This window comes from Octodon degus, unplaced genomic scaffold, assembly GCF_000260255.1.
Source record: "Octodon degus isolate 3935 unplaced genomic scaffold, OctDeg1.0 scaffold00136, whole genome shotgun sequence".
NCBI classification, from domain to species: Eukaryota; Metazoa; Chordata; class Mammalia; order Rodentia; family Octodontidae; genus Octodon; species Octodon degus.
In genome coordinates, this window is record NW_004524712.1 from 447194 (window position 1) to 465353 (window position 18160).

The 18160-nt window shown below is 35.9% G+C and overlaps 1 protein-coding gene across 2 annotated transcripts; it reads right to left on the bottom strand.

The window, feature by feature from the left end:
• Positions 1 to 1873: 1873 nt before the first annotated feature.
• On the bottom strand, positions 1874 to 7975 carry LOC101569929 (olfactory receptor 8B12-like). Of its 2 annotated transcripts, none has more exons than XM_012516954.1 (2): positions 7966 to 7975; positions 1874 to 2811 (listed from the first exon to the last, which is right to left on the bottom strand). In XM_012516954.1, the coding sequence occupies exons 1-2, from the start codon at positions 7973 to 7975 to the stop codon at positions 1874 to 1876; spliced, it is 948 nt and encodes a 315-aa protein (XP_012372408.1). The 2 variants fall into 2 exon arrangements, with proteins under 2 accessions (XP_012372408.1, XP_004641429.1); XM_004641372.2 differs by lacking the exon at positions 7966 to 7975 and adding an exon at positions 3250 to 3258 and having other exon boundaries at positions 1874 to 2809.
• Between the last annotated feature and the right edge of the window lie 10185 nt (positions 7976 to 18160).

Genomic DNA, 18160 nt, shown 5'->3' on the forward strand with positions numbered 1-18160 from the left:
CAAGAGCTGGGATTACAACCACGTCCAGTCTCAATCACTGTCTCAGTGTGCCTCAGGAGTGGGGCTGGCATGGCAGGCCCAAGGATCGAACCCCAGCCCCTGCGCCTGCTTGCAGGCACTTTAATCTGCTGAGCTATTTGGCCGGCCAAAATTTTTCTTTCTAGAACACTGAAAAATACTGAATAAAAATGCTGAAAATAAAAATAACAGAACACCAGCTAGTTTCATTGGACTTTAAGATTCAACAAAAATAAACTGTCTTGTATCAAAAGGAGCTGCTGAATTGTACCTTGATAAGAAACTAGATCTTCAAAATTATTTATGGCCTCTGTGTCTACCTTGAGCTTTGAATTTCTCCATCATGGCCAAATGTACAATTTAACTCATAATAATCTTTAAACTGTGACTCTTTAGTCATGAAATAACATATGATTTTCCACTCAGCTTTTTGTAACCTATCTACCTACACAGACCTCATTAACTACACTGAAATTAAAGTGTCCCAAGCAAGAACCCAGAAAACATTATTTTAATGCACTTTACTGCCCTTTGGACAAAATCATATTAAGAAAATGTTTTCATCTCCAACATCCTTTAAAAAAAACACTGTTCAAAAAGTAATCATGAAGATACCACATTACTGCAAATAAAATCAGATTTTAATGTTTCATCAGATTTTAAAGGACATATCTAAGTGGAGTGATGTAAGAACAAAACATGGCTTTATAAAAGTAACATTAGATTGGAACTGAGTGAAATATCCACCTGGAACATATATAATTCAGTATCTTTAATATCTGCTAAATGAAAAGACTGAGTTAAATCATTATAAAGTACTATCAATTCAAATTATAATTATTTTCAGTCTTTCTTTTCTTCTCTTCCTCATTTTCTCATTCCCTGACTCTCTCTATCCCTGCCTCCATTTCCCCTCTTTTCTTTCATTCTATGCTTCTGAACTGGCGATTAAGACCAGAATCTTCACCTGTTTATCAAAGTAAAAACATAATGAAAATGATGAATAAATCAAGGAATGGTTGACGTCAAATGGCAAAAGGATCAGGTAGAATAAATCTGCATTAGATATTCAACCAAATAAAAGGACTTAAAATACCCTTTCTGTAAAACATAAGGAAAAAACATGGAATTTGACTCTTACATTAAAATGTCAGACACTATGGGCAACAGCTTTCACAATAAAAAATAGGTAATATCACAACCATTGTTAATTTGCTGTTCTTATTTTGAAAAACTATAGTGTATGTATTGTTGTATGTTACCCTGTTTCTTTCTTTCTGCTATTTATTTTTGTTTTGTTTTTACTCTTCAAAATAATATAAAATAAAATAAAATGTTCAAACACTAATAAAGAATTCCATTTCTTTTTCACATATTGTTTCTTTCTTTTCTATTTTAAGAAAAACAATAAAACAAAATTTCAAAACAACATAATAGGAGAGTAACAGTGGTTAATATGTTGTGCATTGTTATCTTCAAAATAGTTGCTCAGAGTACAAGAAACAGGCATGAAAAAGTGACCAAATGATATTAGTACAAACTTTTATTTTCAATTAATTGAGAAATTAGTAGTATGGCTATTTTAACTATCATATATATTTTTCCCTTCCTTCCATTCTCCTTTCCCCCATCCTAGTGTCTCTTTCCTTTGAAACAGTTTCTTCCCATTTCATAAAATCTATTGTATATTTTGAATCTAAATCTAAACTTTTACTCTTTCAACTTCTCACACTAGGGAGACAATATTGTTTCCGTGTGTGTGTGTGTTAGTATAGGGTCTACAGGGTCTCACTACACAGATCAGACTTGTAGTGATCCTCCTGTTTTTAGCCTCCAAATAAATATTGTTTTCTTCTTAAGAAAATATTTTTCTGCCCCAGATTTTCCTGATGGCAATTTTAACATCCTTATTCCTAAAGCTATAGATCAATGGATTTAGCATAGGTTCCACAATGGTATAGAACAAGGAAGACACTTTTTCTTTGCCAAGGGGCAAAACAGATGGTGGTTTCAAATACACAAAAGCCCCAGAACCAAAGAAAAGACAAACCACAATCATGTGGGAGCTGCAGGTGCTGAAAGCTTTTGACCTACCCTCTGTGGAACGAATGTGAAGAATGCTAGACAGGATGAGAGCATAAGAAATGCAGATGGTGACAATTGGTATTCCAATGTCAATAGCCACCACAATAAAGACCACCAACTGATTCGCATCAGTATTATTACAGGAGAGCTGAAGAATAGGAAAGATATCACACATGAAATGATTGATAAGGTTGTCAGAACAGAAGGTCAGACTCATTATACTGCCTGTGTGGATGACAGCACCAGCAAGCCCCATCCCATAAACACCTAATAAGAGGAGGGAACACACCCGGGAAGACATGGTGACTGTGTACACCAGTGGGTTACAAATTGCAACATAGCGGTCATAGGCCATTGCTGAAAGGATGAAGGACTCAGAAATTACAAAGAAGCAGAAGAAAAAGAGCTGAGTCATGCACCCAGCATGCAAGATCATGTTCTTCGTGGAGATAAAACTCATCAGCATTTTGGGGGTGATGGTGGTGGAGTAAGATAGATCTATTATGGAGAGGTTGAAGAGGAAGAAGTACATGGGGCTGTGCAGGTGAGAGTTCAGTGCTATTAGGATGATCAGGCCCAGGTTTGCGAGCACTGTGATCAGGTAGAAGCCTAGAAATAGGAAGAACAGAGGTATCTGGAGTCCTGGTTGGTCCGTTAGGCCTGCGAGGATGAACTCTGTCACAGAAGAGTTCTTGGCTACCATTCTCTCTCAAGTGTTTTCTGTGGGGTGAAGAAAAGAGAACAGTTTACAAACAAAGAAATATCAGAATGTCCCTTTTGTATTTCTTCCATATTCTTGAGAAAGTAATCCATAAAGAGAGATTAAATATTGTTAGGAAGACTTCCCATTTATTATGGTAGTAGCAAACTACCAAGTGATTTTAACTTTCACAGTACCATGTGAAGGTAAATTTTGACTCAGAATGACAGCTGGTGGTGCTCAAGAAAGGGATTCGACAACATTCCATGTGGTTTTCAGGTTTCTAAGTAAATGCTATCCTTTTCTCCTGACCTCTGCTTCAGCTGTTGCTCCTGAGCCTTTTCCCTGTCCTAAGAGGCAGAAACTACCATGGCTCCGGATAAGTGCTGTAAAAAACTGAGGTTGTGTTTTTGTTGTTGTTCTGATTCCACATTTTTATTTTATACTTTAATTAACTTTATTTTAAAAAATACAGAAGTTTTGTTTTTCAGAATCTCTTAGCTCAGGAAAGTCACATAGAGAGAAAACATTCTCTCAAGCTTTCACAGAGAACAAACTGGTCAAGCAATGGCCATGACTCCTCCACATGGCTGACACTGACAAAAGATCTACAAACTTTAGTACAGAGTTTCGGGGTAAATCCTGAGGGGATTTGACTGACCTCATAAGATAAAAAGTTACATTTATTGTTATATAGGTCTTGCTTTATCTTGGTCTTGCCAATCCAGCAGAAAAGTATAAAAATGAGGTCTAAAAAGTAAAGCAATGTTAATATGCTGAGCTGTAAAAGGCTCAAGTCAACAACTTCTGATATTGCCAGTCATACGGATAACCCACTACTACTGTAGACTACTGTACTATATTGGTTTACTTTGCTGAATTCATGCACCTAATATATGAACGGCAATGGAATACCCATCTCTGACAAAACTAAACAACAAAAAAAGGGGGGGCTGGGGAGATGGCTCAGTGGAATAAACACTTCCCTGGCAAGCACAAGGACCTGAGTTCAATCCCCAGTTCCGCAAAAAAAAAAAAAAAAAAAAAAAAAAAAAAAAAGCTAAACAAAAATGGTTGATATAAATGGACCATTTTGTAGTGGAAAAAAACTACATATATACATATATATATGTTTATAATATATGTGTGTGTATAGCATAGCATAGATGTACAACTACTTTCTCTTCAATGAGAAGAAAGTTTTGAACTAATAGTGCTTAGATAAGATATCATGTCTGCATCTTGTTCTATGAATAACTACTACACAGACAACAATATACAATGTATTAATTATTATAACTGTCCTACTAACCTGTTTTGAAACTGTCTCATTGCCACTTCTTTCTCAATAAAATTAATATAAAAAAATCTCTTAGCTCAAGTAGCTGTATATTTAATAGCATTTTTTGAACTAAAATTCATTTAAGATGCCCTGTAAGTGGCTATGCTCTATAAAAGACTGTTCTAAAAGTTATGAGAAAATATTACTATCTCATTTTACAGATGAATCAACCAACATTAAGAACTGAGGCCGAGGGCCAGGGAGATGGCTCAGTAGGATAAGCGCTTGACTGGCAAATGCAAGGATCTGAGTTTAATCCCTGGTTCTGAAAAAAAAAAAAAAAAGAACTGAGGCCAAAGTCATAAAAGCACTGAACTTCTTCACACTGAAGAATATTGATAGTCTCACTCTTAGAGTATGCACATGTAACCCCCATGTAACATCACAAGGCCATGGCCAAGAAGAACTCACCTTCCTTATTTAGAACTACAGTGACATTCTCTCCTGTCTCCTGCACAATTTCCCTGGGAAGAACAAAGACCTGGTAAAAAGGACACAGCAGACTTGAGCTCAGACTCTTCTCCTCCCAGCCTGGATGAAATGATCAGAACCCCTAATTGATCTGGTTACTGTTTTGGCATTGAAGAACACTATCCACATTTGTGAATTTTCCCAAGAATGCCTGAACTTTCAGAATGGTATCTGTGCTCAGTTTTTACCTGTAGGTAACATCAGAAAAAGCATTTTGATTCCCAATTAAAGGTTTCAGTGACCTGATTATTGAGACAGTGTCTCCCTCTGGACCATTTCCTCAGAGACACCTGCCGTAAGAAAGAAGAAACATTTGTTTTCCCTTGTCATTGCTTGTAATAATTTTAGAGGTCATTATTTCATTCAGCTAACATCTATCCTGTGCTCTTAAGACAAATGTAAAGAACCAGCCAGATAGCTCAGTGGATTAAGGCACCTGCTTAGGCAGACACAGGCACCAGGGTTCAATCCCTGGTGTGCCATGCCAACCCCACCACTGGGGTGCACTGAGATGGTGAATGAGACAAGGTGTGGTGGTGCAGGCCTGTAATCCCAGTGCTTGGGAGACTGAAAACAGGAGGTTCACTATGAGTCTGATCTGTATAGTGAGACCCTGCAAAATATGTACTAAATACATAAAAATGAAAATTTTAATATAAAAATGATTTTCATTAGCATTTCTTGAATACTCAATAATCTACCTATAATGTTTAACTTTTCTGTGTCAATTTGATTGGCTTGGGAATCACCTGGAACATTGGTGAAGCATATTGCTTGATGCATGTGGGTGTGTCAAGGAGCTGTGATCTTACATACTGTATCTATTTTCAGGATCTGTCATCTAGGCGCTATTCCTCTGCTCTGCTTCCCAGCCTCTATGTGTTGTACAGCTTTGCTCTTGTGGTGCCCTTTTACCATAATGTTTATGCCTTAGAGGCAGATGACTATTGACTAAATCTCCTGAAGACACAAGACAAATTAACTTCTCTTTGTTTATGTTGTGTGTGTCAGTGTTATGTCTCAGGGAAAGAAAAGCTCACTAATAGAATATAAAACACAATGCCCTTATAGTAGCCCCTTATTCCCAAGGCCCAAAGCTCTACATAAACAGCATCCTGTTTATATCTCATGACAATAGTACCTGTTTATGAGGTGACTTGGTCACAGAAATTATATATTTCAGATCCTAGAGCTATAACTAATTCTACATGCCTCTAATTCTCTTATCTGAACCAACAGACTCAAATACCGCTGAAAACTTCAAACACAATGAAATCCATGAATCAAAGTCTTGGTCTTCTTAGATTTAAAGCCTCTTAAAGAATAACAAATAAGTGTCCAATGTACTTAATTATAAAGAAGTGATAAAAGCAGGCAAGTTTAACAAGGATAGTTCTTGTGATTTAGAGAACATCAATTCCAAATTTTAATTCATTATAGGAATTAATCATACCATTTCTACTTCAAAAACAAAAGGCAATCCCCTCAATTCCCTTCCCTATTCTCTCATTAAGATAAGGTTCATGAAAAAAAAAAGAATTTTTATCAGGTAACTTCTCTCTCTTTCTGCCAAGACTGATTTTTCTCTAGATTATTCACCTATCAGGCTTCACTGTGGGCCTCAATGTCTCCAGCACATCTTCCCTGAAAACACCTCACAATTACCTCTTTTGTTTTCTTCTATTTATCTTCCACATCCCCATGTCCAACCCCTGCCTTGGAAAATATTATCTAGGGGCCAGGAAGATGGCTTAGTAGAATAAGCGCTTCCCTGGCAAGTGCAAGGGCCTGAGTTCAATCCCTGGTTCTGCCAAAAGAAAGAAAAAGAAAGAGAGAGAGAGAGAGAAAGAAAGAAAGAAAGAAAGAAAGAAAGAAAGAAAGAAAGAAAGAAAGAAAGAAAGAAAGAAAGAAAGAAAAAGACAAAATATTATCTATCCTATGTCTAAATCATTCAGCTGCTTATTACTGTTTCTAGTGAAATAAAGGGAATCAAAGCTCAAGAATGTCTATAGAAAGGTACAGAGAGGAAGCAAAAATGGAAAGGACACTGAGTTCTCAGGCTGAGCCCTAAGTTTTACATATACAGAAAAAGATTCTGAATATCTAGGAGACAAAAGCTGCAGGGCTTTAAAAACAGAACAGAGTGAACAGAGAATGCTATCTTAAAGAGAGCTTAAAATTCTGATTTAATGAAAGAGAAGAGATTCTAATTAACAAATGCATCAAGGTGAGATCTTTCAAAAGCTATATCTTAAATGAAGACAAAGTCTTTAGGCTAAAGGCAACAAAAACCAGAGCCATCAGAAAATCACTGTTCACATCACAACAGGATTAAATCAGTCTCTTAATAAATTTAGTGCATCCTGCAACAGAAATGATAAAATAATCCACAAGGTACACCTTCATAAAATCAAAAATTTTGAGTTTGATGATTTTCTTTTCACTTCTTCCACTCTTTTGTACCTTTCAAGACACAAAAACTTTCTAATGAGATGAGATCCTAGTTTGTGATTGAAGTTTTTCTCATGCAGTTTGTGTTTTGTTCAAGAACTTTCTGCTTGAGTTAACAAAAACCTTCCTCAAATTCATTTAGAACCAGAAGAGAACCAGAATATGAAAAGCAATCATGGAAAACAAAGAAAAGGCAGGAGGTATCACAGTCCCTGACCTGAAATTATACCATAAACATACTGTGATAAATCGACATGATACTGGCATAGGGAAAACCTGAAGATCAGTGGAACAGATTAGAAGATGCCTTTTATTCTGCTGGCAACAATCCTCCGGTGGGCCTCCTACACCCTGTACCACACTAGTTCATTTCAGCTGGGTGTAAAAAGTTGACCACTAGTTAGCTATCCACTATAGGTACATATAATTAGATTTACTAAAACTAATTTAGAAGTCTTCATCATGTTGATATTGATACTGAAGATAATTATACCACCAGACATTTGGCTATCAAGATCAAGTGATTTGTATGAGAAAACAATCCTGTAATTCTAGCAACCAGGGATTTCTGAGGCAGGAGAACTGTGACGCTAAGGCCTGTCTGAGCTTCATAAAGAAAACATGTCTCAAAACATTTTCATAACTACTCTTCTGTATTAGAAATATTGCAAAGTCCTTTTAACATAAAGCAAAATATTAAAGCTATTCATGCTTTCACCACACATTCATATTCAATGATTATATTTGGTTCTTTAAAGTTTGATGTTAGATTATGTGGTGTTTTTAAACTGTGTATTATTCATGCCTTTACATATCAATAAATAAACTTCAGTAACATTGTTTTTAGGAACCCATGATATTCCTTAAGTGGGCATGCTACCATTTTGTTTATTGCAACTTCTTGACATTTTATTATGTCACTTTTATACTGTGTTAATTGCTGTTGAGATGAAGACACATTTTTGAAAACTTAACCCCTTTTAACATTTATTTCCTTTTTCACTGATACATAATAATTGTACAATGTATAATTTATAAGATAAAATGTGATGGCTCAACATAAGAATATATTCTATAATGCTCAACCCAGGGACTCTATATACCTATCATCTCCATCATTCATCATTTCTCTATGATAAAAAAATCAAAATTTCTCTTTAGTAATTTTGAATTATACCATATAATCAAACAATACTCATTTTACTGCATAATAGATGATCAGAAATTATTCTCTTAAATCAAGCACTCTACAATGTTCTTTCTCCACATCTTTCCTACACTCTAGCAAGCACAATTCTGCTCTCTTTGTATGAGATTTACATATTTGGGTTTCACATAGCAGTAAGACCATGCAGTATTCATTACTCTGAGTCTGATAATTTCACTAATTTTCAGAGAATAATACATTAATGATTGTACTCCTACCTCCAAAAATATGGTCTTTTAAAAGATAAGACTGAAATTGTCTCATAAGAAATTCTTTTTCAATTACACCTCTACCAGCAATATATGAACATACCTTTTTCCTGTGTCTTGTTGAACAGATGCCTAACAAACTAAGGTAATCTGATGCATTAAAATGTGACCATAGATGGGGGATGGTGGTGTGCACCTGTAATCCCAGCTCTTGGAAGGCTGTAAACAGGAGGATCACTATGAGTCTGATCTAGTAGTAAGACTCTGAACACCCTGTAGACCCTTTCCTAAAATACAAAAAAATAAAATGTGATCATATTACTTTAACTCATATTTATTTAATTGCAAGATACATTAGGCTTCAGGGATTCATTTGTATATTTTTTATCTTGGCATTCATGTGCTGCATATAAATATGTCAATCGGCATTGAGACACTATTGAAATAAATTAAAATAAACTCTATTCAGACATACAGTTCAGTTAGTTTTCACAAATGATTATATTGATGTAGTCACAATTCAAGGCAGACATATGACATTTTTACCACCTTTGAAAATTCCCCAATAGGATGAATGACCTCCACCTGAACATCTATTTCCTGATTTCAATCACTCTGCTTCATTTGTGTCCATTATTAAATTTATAAAAATGTTATCCAACCTATACACCTTTGTGACAAATTCTTTTCATGCAGCATTAAGATGTGAGATTTGTTCATGTAGAGATTCATGCAAGTGTGTGTCAGCAGTTACCTCATTTTATTGGAGAGTAATATTCTCTCACATGAACATACTCTACCAGTTCAGGGAAACTGGATCATTTCCTGATAGGACTAATATAAATACAGGTGCTATGAATATCCATCAATAAGAATTTACATGGAAATACGCTGTCACTTCACTATGACAAATATTCAGGGATGAATTTTCTACAATGCATGAAATGGGTACTTTTTTATAATTTTCTTTTATTTTAAAAATTAAAAATGAAAGCAAGAAAAACAAAAGTGAAGATAGAAACAGAGCAACATATAACAATACATAAGTTACAGATTTTCAAAACAGGAATAGATGATTAACACTAATTGATATATTATCTATTTTTATTGTCAAATCTGTTGTTCAGATTAACAAATACAGTTATGCAAGATGGGAGATATAATTGATTATTCCCACATGCCTTCATGAAATCTTAAATTTTTGTTCTCTCTTTCTCTTATTATCTTTTTTAAAAAATTTACTTTAAAGAGAGTATAGTACTAATTGGCATGACATTAGAAATGATACACACTTAAAAGACCAAAATGAAAGATATTTCAATCATGGTTTTAGTTTTACACATTGCTGTCCTCAATGTAGTTGCTTAGTTCACAGATTTCAGCATAGAGAGTCAGTCATGGTGAGATTTTTACCCATTAACTGCTATTTTCAAAAGCCTGATGGAAATTCTTAGGACAATTGCCTTATCCATCTTGTATATATACATGTATATATACCCCTACCTTATTACCTAACTTCTCTCCTTTCTCTCTCTTCATTGTTTAATCCCTAAGTTTTGTTTCTTTCCATTGAACTGTGTCTGTTACAGCTTTATGTTTTTATATCTTTTGGGGGGTTCCAATACTAGGGAGACAATATTATATTTACATATGTGGGTCTGTTTTAATTCACTTATGAGTATAGCCTCAAGTTGTATCCACTTACCTACAAAGGCTTCAAGTTTGTTTTTCTTTATAGATGAGTAATACTCCATTGTGTGATAACACCACATCTTCTTCATCCATTCCTCAGGTGACAGGCATTTTGGTTGTCTCCAAGATTTGGCTATCACAAACTGTGTTGCTATAAACATGGACGCACATATATCACTATGATATGATGTTTTCAATTCTTTTGGGAAAATTCCCAGAAGGGGGATTATTAGATTGAATGGAATTTCCAGTCCTAATTTTCTGAGGAATCTCCACACTGATTTCCATAATGATTGCACCAGTCTACATTCCCACCAGCAGTGGAGGATTCTTTTTTCCCCACAGCCTCTCCAACATTTGTTGTTGGTTGATTTCTTCATGACAGCCATTCTTTCTGGAGTGAGATGGTACCTCAATGTTGTTTTAATTTGCATTTCTTGATTGACCAGTGATGTGGAGCATTTTTTCCTGTATTTATTTGCCTCTTGTATTTCTTCCTCTGAGAAGTGTGATGTTCATGTCAGGGTTTTTTTTGTATAGGGACTTTAAATATTGGGGCCTTAATGCTTTTTAGTTCTTTATATATTCTAGATATGAGATCTTTTTCTGAGTGATTATTAGTTAAGATTTTTTTCCAAATTTGTGAGTTGTCTTTTCATTCTATTGGTAATTTCTTTTGACATGCAGAAACTTCATGAACTGTCTCCTTACCCCTGTCTTCAAGATTTCCACCAACTTTCTATTCTAGGCTATTTAGTGTTTCTGTTTTAATGTTTAGATCTTTAATCCATTGTGACTTTAGTTCAGTGCATAGTGATAGACCTGGGTCTAGCTTTAGTTCTTGACATGTGGAGAGCCAGTTTTGCCAGCACCAGTTGTTTAAGAGGTGAATATGTTTGGCCCCTTTGTCAAAGATAAGGTGGCTGAGTGTGTGTGTAGTTGCATATACATCTTCTAATCTGTTCCATTGATTCTCGGATTTGTTTTCTTTGCTAGTGTCATGCTTGCTTTATCACAGTAGCTTTGTAGCATAATTTGAAGTCAAGGATTGTACAACCTCCTGCCTTGCCTTTCTTGCCCAAGATTGCCTTTGTAATTCTAGGCCTTTTCTGCTTGCAAGTAAATTTTAAGAATTTTTCTCTGGTCTGTGTAGTACATGATGGTATTTTGATAGGGATTGCATAAATCTGTATAACAATTTGGGGAGTATGGCCATTTTCTCAATATTGGTCGTTTGTTTGTTTGTTTGTTTGTTTGTATACTATTGTGAAGGGTATTGTGTCTCTAATTTCTGAGCTATCTCCCAGGCCCTATCTTGTATCTCAGTGAGATTCCTATCTGTGTAGAGGAATGTTATTGACTTTTGGGTATCAACTTTGTATCCTGCTACTGAATTTGTTTATTAATTCTAGGAGCTTCTTGGTGGAGTTTTTGAGTCTTTCAAATAGAGTATGTTCTATCTCTTGTCCAATGGCTCTAGCTAATGATTCCAGAACTATATTGAATAGGGGCAGTGATAGATGACACCCTTGTCTTGTACCTGATTTGAAAGCAAAGCCTTTCAGTTTTTCTCCATTTAGAATTATGTTGGCTGAGTGGGAAAATAGCTCGATCGTCTAAAGTACCTGCTTAGGCAACATTAGGTAAATATATGGACTACGGTTCTAGCTCTGGAACTACATGTCATGCCAGCCTCACCCCCAGAGCATGCTGATATGGCCACACAAAAAAAAAAATTATGTTGGCTATTGGTTTATCATAGATGGCTTTTATCAGGTTGAGGTATAGGCCATCTATTCCAATTTTCTGTAGGGCTTTCATCATGAATGAGTGCTAGACTTTGTCAAAAGCCTTTTCTGCATCTAATGATTGTGTGGTTTTTGGTTTTAGCTGTATTGATATAGTGTATTACATTTATAGTTTTGCATATATTGGGGGGGTTTCTATTTTAGTACAGGGTCTACAGGGTCTTCAGGGTCTCCAGGGTCTCACTTATAGTGATCCACCCGTTTAGCCTCCCAGAAACTGGAATTACAGGTGCCCACCACCACACACAGTCTCAATCACTGTTTCAGCACACCCCAGGGGAGGGGTTTGCACAGCATACCAGGTATCAAATCCCAGCTACTGCCCTAAGCAGACACTTTAATCTGCTGAGCTATTGGCTGGCCCTAGATTTGCATATGCTGAACAATCCTTGTATCCCTGGGATGAATCCTATCTGGTAGCAGTGTATAATCTTCTTGATGATTTGCTGTATTATATTTGCTAGGATTTTATTGAAGATTTTTGCCTATGTTCATGATGGAGATTGGCCTGTAATTTTCTCTTTTGGTTGGGTCTTTCTCTGGTTTTCATATCAGTATAATATTTGCCTCCACGAATGATTTTGGGAGTATTGTTTCCTTTTCAATTTCATTGAAGAGTATGAGGAGTATTGAGATTAAATCTTCTCTAAATTTCTTGGAGAATTCAGCTGTGAATCCTTCATGATTTAGGATTTTCTTTTTTGGTAAGTTTTTTATTACCTTTTCAATTTCACTGCCTCATATCAGCCTTTTGACAAGTATATATTGAAAATATTTTCCCTGGTAAATATACTATACTTATCAAGCCTGTCATCCCCCTACTAGGTATTTTTCCAAAAGAACTGAAATCATACCACAGCGATATATGTGCACCCCTGTTTATAGCAGCGCAATTTGAAACAACCCAAATGCCCATCAACTGAGGCATGAATAAAATTTATACAGCATATTTACACATTGGGGTATTATTCAGCTATAAAAAAGATAAATTTAAGGCTCTTGTAGATACATAGATGCAGCTTCAGCCTGTTTACTAAGTAAAATAAATCAGATTCAAATGGGCAAACATCGTATTATCTCACTAGTGTGAGAACTTGAAAGACTAATGAAAATCTAGACGATCCAAGAGATACTATTAAAGGGAATGAAATTGTTCAGTGGGAAGGAAAAACTGAGATGAGGAAAAGGACAAAGGTAAGAAGGAAAAAGATATACTTGAGTATATGTGGAATAGTTTGGATAATCTTACGACAATACGATTGGTGGTCGTTTGAAAGGAGCAGTCAACGCTTAATTTTTCTCATACTATGATTTTTTTTACATCTTTTATATTTCTTATAACTTCTTTTTTATTTTTTAAACAAATATCACATGTTTGTATCTGTTTTGTGAATAACTAATTTGAAGATAACATCATGTAATACTGCAACCATTGTTGAATTCCTATTACTTTGTTTAGTGAAATCTTGCATCATTTCTTTTTTTTTTTTTGAAACCTGGGATTGAACTCAGGCCCTTGTGCTTGCCAGGGAAGTGCTGAGCTATCTCCCAGGCCCTATCTTTTACCATTTCTAACATTGTGTTTTTCTTTTTATCTCATCTTTATATTCTTTAAAAATAAGAAAATGAAGAGTGAAAAAATAAATATACTGAATTACATTTTTAGTAGCATATTCCATGGAACATTTTAATATTTTTATTAAATATAACTTATACTAAGTGCTTTTTGTGGTACAAAAAGTGAACACAAGGACCCTGAAATGAGCTAACAGCTTCTTCTTGTTCTTTTATTTTGCAATAGGATCCCACTAAGTAGCCAAGTCACTCAGAATGCTCATAAACTTCATATACACATGCTTCAGGCTCCCAAAGCACTGTATTTAGAGGTGTGGGTCACCACACCAGGACTATTGCTATTTTTTGTTCTTCATGAAATGTTTTACCTAACCTAAATTTATTAAGGTTTTTTCTTCTATGTTTTCTAAAAGTAGTGTTAGTTTTAGTGTTTCATTATTTGATCAATTATGAGTTAATTTTGTTTACCTCTTCTTTTTCTAAGTATGAAAAAATAGAATAGTATGATGCACCCATATAACCTGAGATAAAAATGACTGTCAACATTTTTCAATCTATTATCATCTGTTCCTCACCATCTTTTCACTCTAAATGAGGAGGCAAAGAAATGAGGAGGAGGGTAATTACAGCTCTTTTTAAAGAAAAGTTGTATACATTTAAACATACAATTTTTGGCTGTATCATTCTGCATTACTATATTTTTTCTGTAATGTTTCCTCTTTTTCTATCTCAACAACTTTTCCCTCCAAGACACTATCAGTCACACCATTTTTCACTTTAAATTAAATTGGTCTCTTCTATAACTTCCGTCAAATGAGTCATGCCCTATGTGATCTCTGATCTGCCCATGGTTTTGCCCAGAGAATCCAATCTCAGATGCCCTGCAACTTCACTCCACTGAGCCTGTAAAGCAGAGGCCTCAAGCAAAATGCTACATAATCATGCTACAAGCTCCTCCGCCTCCTCTGTTCTATTTAAAAGCATCCTCAAAGTCATTCTTCTATCCCCATATCTTGTCCAAAAACATGTGCTGTAAGCAGACAGTGTGTATAGTCAGAGTGCATAGGAAATCCTTAGCCACTGAAGTCAGATGACTCTGACATAGACGCTAGCACTTCTCTGGCTTTGAACATGGCAGCACACACAGAATGCCAAGCTAAGTAAAAAGAGATGACTATGGAACCTAACATGCACTAATCTGCAAAATTACTATTTCTTTATGCTAAGTATAATCATCACAATAGATACAATTGAATCAAATAACCCTACATTGTTCAAGACTCTCCAGTTAGAAATTTGGATTTCTTGAGGGTCAACAAGATAGCTCAGCAGATTAAGTGCCTGCTTAGACAAGCATGGGGACAAGGGCTCAATCCTGGCACCATATGAGCATTGAACCTGCCACAGAGACCTGGTGCAATGGTGCATGCTTGGAATCCCAGCAATGAGGAGGCTGAAAACAGGAGAATCATTATGAATCTGAGCTGTGTAGTGAGACACTATACAAAATATATTAAAAAGAAAAAAAAGAAATTTGGATTTCTGAGATGACTTTTCAATGTTTTTCATCATTTTTAATGATAATTCCACTCAACAAATAGTCAGACAGATTTGGAGGTGCATGCCTATCAGTACCCTGAAAGGCTGAGGTAGGACAATAGGCAGCTCCACTTCAGCCTTGGCCACTTTGACTTAGCAAGAAGCTATCACAATCTAAAATCTTTTTGTTTTACTTTTGTTGTTTTTGGGTACTGGGAATCAAACTTAAGACCTTACACTGTGCTATTAAGCTAAATCCCTGGCTCTTAGATCCCACCTTATAACAAAAATTGTCTAGACATGAATGAAGCCCTGCATTTGTTTACTATTTCTGCAAGAACAAAATATAAGTGATAAAATATTATTTCTGACTTGAAAGAAAAAAATGGAATCTGAAGTGTACAGTAGATACTGGGGAAAGGGAATGAACTGATTCAAAATGCAAAAGTGACTAAGCTGAAGTGAAAGAGATGAGAGTGTGTGGGAAAAGAGATTTATCTGTGTATGTCTGTCTGAATATCAAATGCTTTGAACATAATATGTTATTTCATATTTATTTTTTCACAATCTATGGGGATTTAAAGTTTAGCATATCAACAATCGTTGGAAAATACTTGTTGCATATTATGTCTAAGATGTTTGATATACAGATATTGATGTCAAGGTCAAATACCTATGTTACAGAGTAATAATATCATTAAGCATCTCTTCTGGAGGGTTAACAAATTAAGTTTGCTGACCAAAAATTAGAGAAAAAGAAGGACTACAAGGATAGACAACATTTTGGCCCTAGCCCTTCAAGGTCAGTGAGGACTCAGGACATAAGAGAACCTGTACTAAAACATCCTGTAATTCAGTGGTGTCCCACATTTTCTGTTCAAGGAGATTATGGGACCACAGAAGAAAGTGATTGATGATGTATAATGGGACTAAGGAGAGTCACCTAGAGAGAAAACATTCTCTCAGGCTTTCAAAGAGAGCAAATTTGTCAAGCAATGACCATGACTCATCCACATGGCCAACATTGACAAAAGTTCTACAAACTGCAGTTCAAGGTTTCAGAGTAAATCCTGAGATGATTTGATGAAATTTCTCAGGTAGAGAAGCTATATTTTTGTTATATAGGTCTTGCTTTATCTTGCTCTTAACCATCCAGCAGAAAAGATATAAAAATGAGATATAAAAACCAAGGCAATATTAATATGTTACACTATAAAAGGCTCAAGTCAACAACTTATGTCATTGCCAGTTCCACCTATAACCCATTACTATTATTGACTATTGGACTATATTGGATTATTTTGCTGAATGCATCACCTGTACTATGTGAATGGCAATGGAATACCCATCTCTGACAAAAGTAAACAAAAGAGGGGGAACCCAGCCCAGGCCTGGCAAGTCTGTGGGGGAGCTTCCAGCTTCCCTGAGCCCGCGGGACCTCGGGCATGCCAGATGAGTGAGACCCTCTGCCATGCCCTCGGATCCCTCTACCCATATGGTGCCCCCTCCCCAAAGCCCAACAAATGAGTGAGAACTTCTGTGATGCTCTCAGAACACCCAGATCCAGCCCAGCCCAGGCCCGGCGAGTGGGTGGAAGAGCTTCTATTTTATCTGCACCTGCTGGACATCTCTGGATCAAAACACAGGCATGGTGCATGAGTGAGAACCTCTAACATTCCAGCAAGATGCTTACACCTATCTGGTGCCCCTTCCTGAAGCACCCTGAGTGAGTGAGAACTTGTGTGATGTGCTTGGGACCCTTAAATCCAGCCCAAGCCCAAGTCCCACTACTGTGTGGGAGAACTTCTGAGCTCCTCTGTGCCCACTGGAACAGGGGTACAACAGAGGGGCACCACAGGTTCGCTATTCTGCCAGAGGGTCACAACAGGTTCACTTTCCAAGGGCTGCAGCAGGGAGAAACTGAACACAACAGCTAGACCCAGGCATAACTGGATAACTCAAACTTAATAGATCTGCACCCGAATTTCAGTAGGTGCTAAGGTTATAACTGCACCAAAGCTCTCCACCAAAGGTCAGAAGTCAGTGATGTATGAAATAACAAAGATAAGGAGCAAAATGCAATCTCAGGCCTTGAGCCCACCCAGAACAAGTGCAGAGGACATTAGCTCAGCTGAAATGTATGAATCAACAGAGTCGGAAGTAAAGAAACAACAGCATAAAGGTATAGAGGAACTCAGAGCAGAATTAATTTCTGAAATAAAAAAGGAAATCTCTGATTTATAACATCTGAAGTAAAGAATCAAATACAGAAACATAGGGAAGAAACCCAATCTGGAAAAAAAAAAAAAACCTCTGCAATAAAAAATTAATAAATGCTTCAAAGAAGAAATTGATTTTAAAAAATAGAGTATAATAGAAAAAAGATGGACTCCTTGAGGGAGAAATATAGAAAAGAAATAGATCACATGAAGCAGAGTCAAAGAGATATAAAGAAACATAAAATGTTAAACACAAGCTCTCAAAATCAAGTGAGACAAAGTTTCAGATCTTGAAGATGCTTGTGCAGCCAGTGAAAAGGTAAGAAAACATCTCTTAAAACCAATTAGGATGCAGGAAACAATAATTCACCACCTGCAAGTTGATGCAAAGATGAACAATGTGAGACTAATAGACATCAATGAGAAAGAAGGAATTAATACAAATAATATAAAAAGAAAATAGGACATTCCCAGTGAAGTGGAAGCCCCAATACTATTATGCACTACTAGACTCTTTTAGAATATTTTGCTGAGTTAACACACCTATAAGATTCAAATAATGGAACTTAACAAAAAAAAAGAGGATACAGAAGAATGTCCATTTTGTATCTGTGTATTCAAAATGGTTGGGATAGATATATAGCTACATTCTCTTAATGAATAGAGGGATTTGCTCTAATGGTGTTCATAAATAAGATATCATGTCTGCATCTTGTACAGCAATTAACCACTATGAAGAATGTACACAATGAGTTAATTATTGAAACTGTCTTACCAATTTGGTTTGAAACTGTCTCATTGCTATTTGTTTCTCAATAAAATTATGGAAAAAATAAAATAAAAT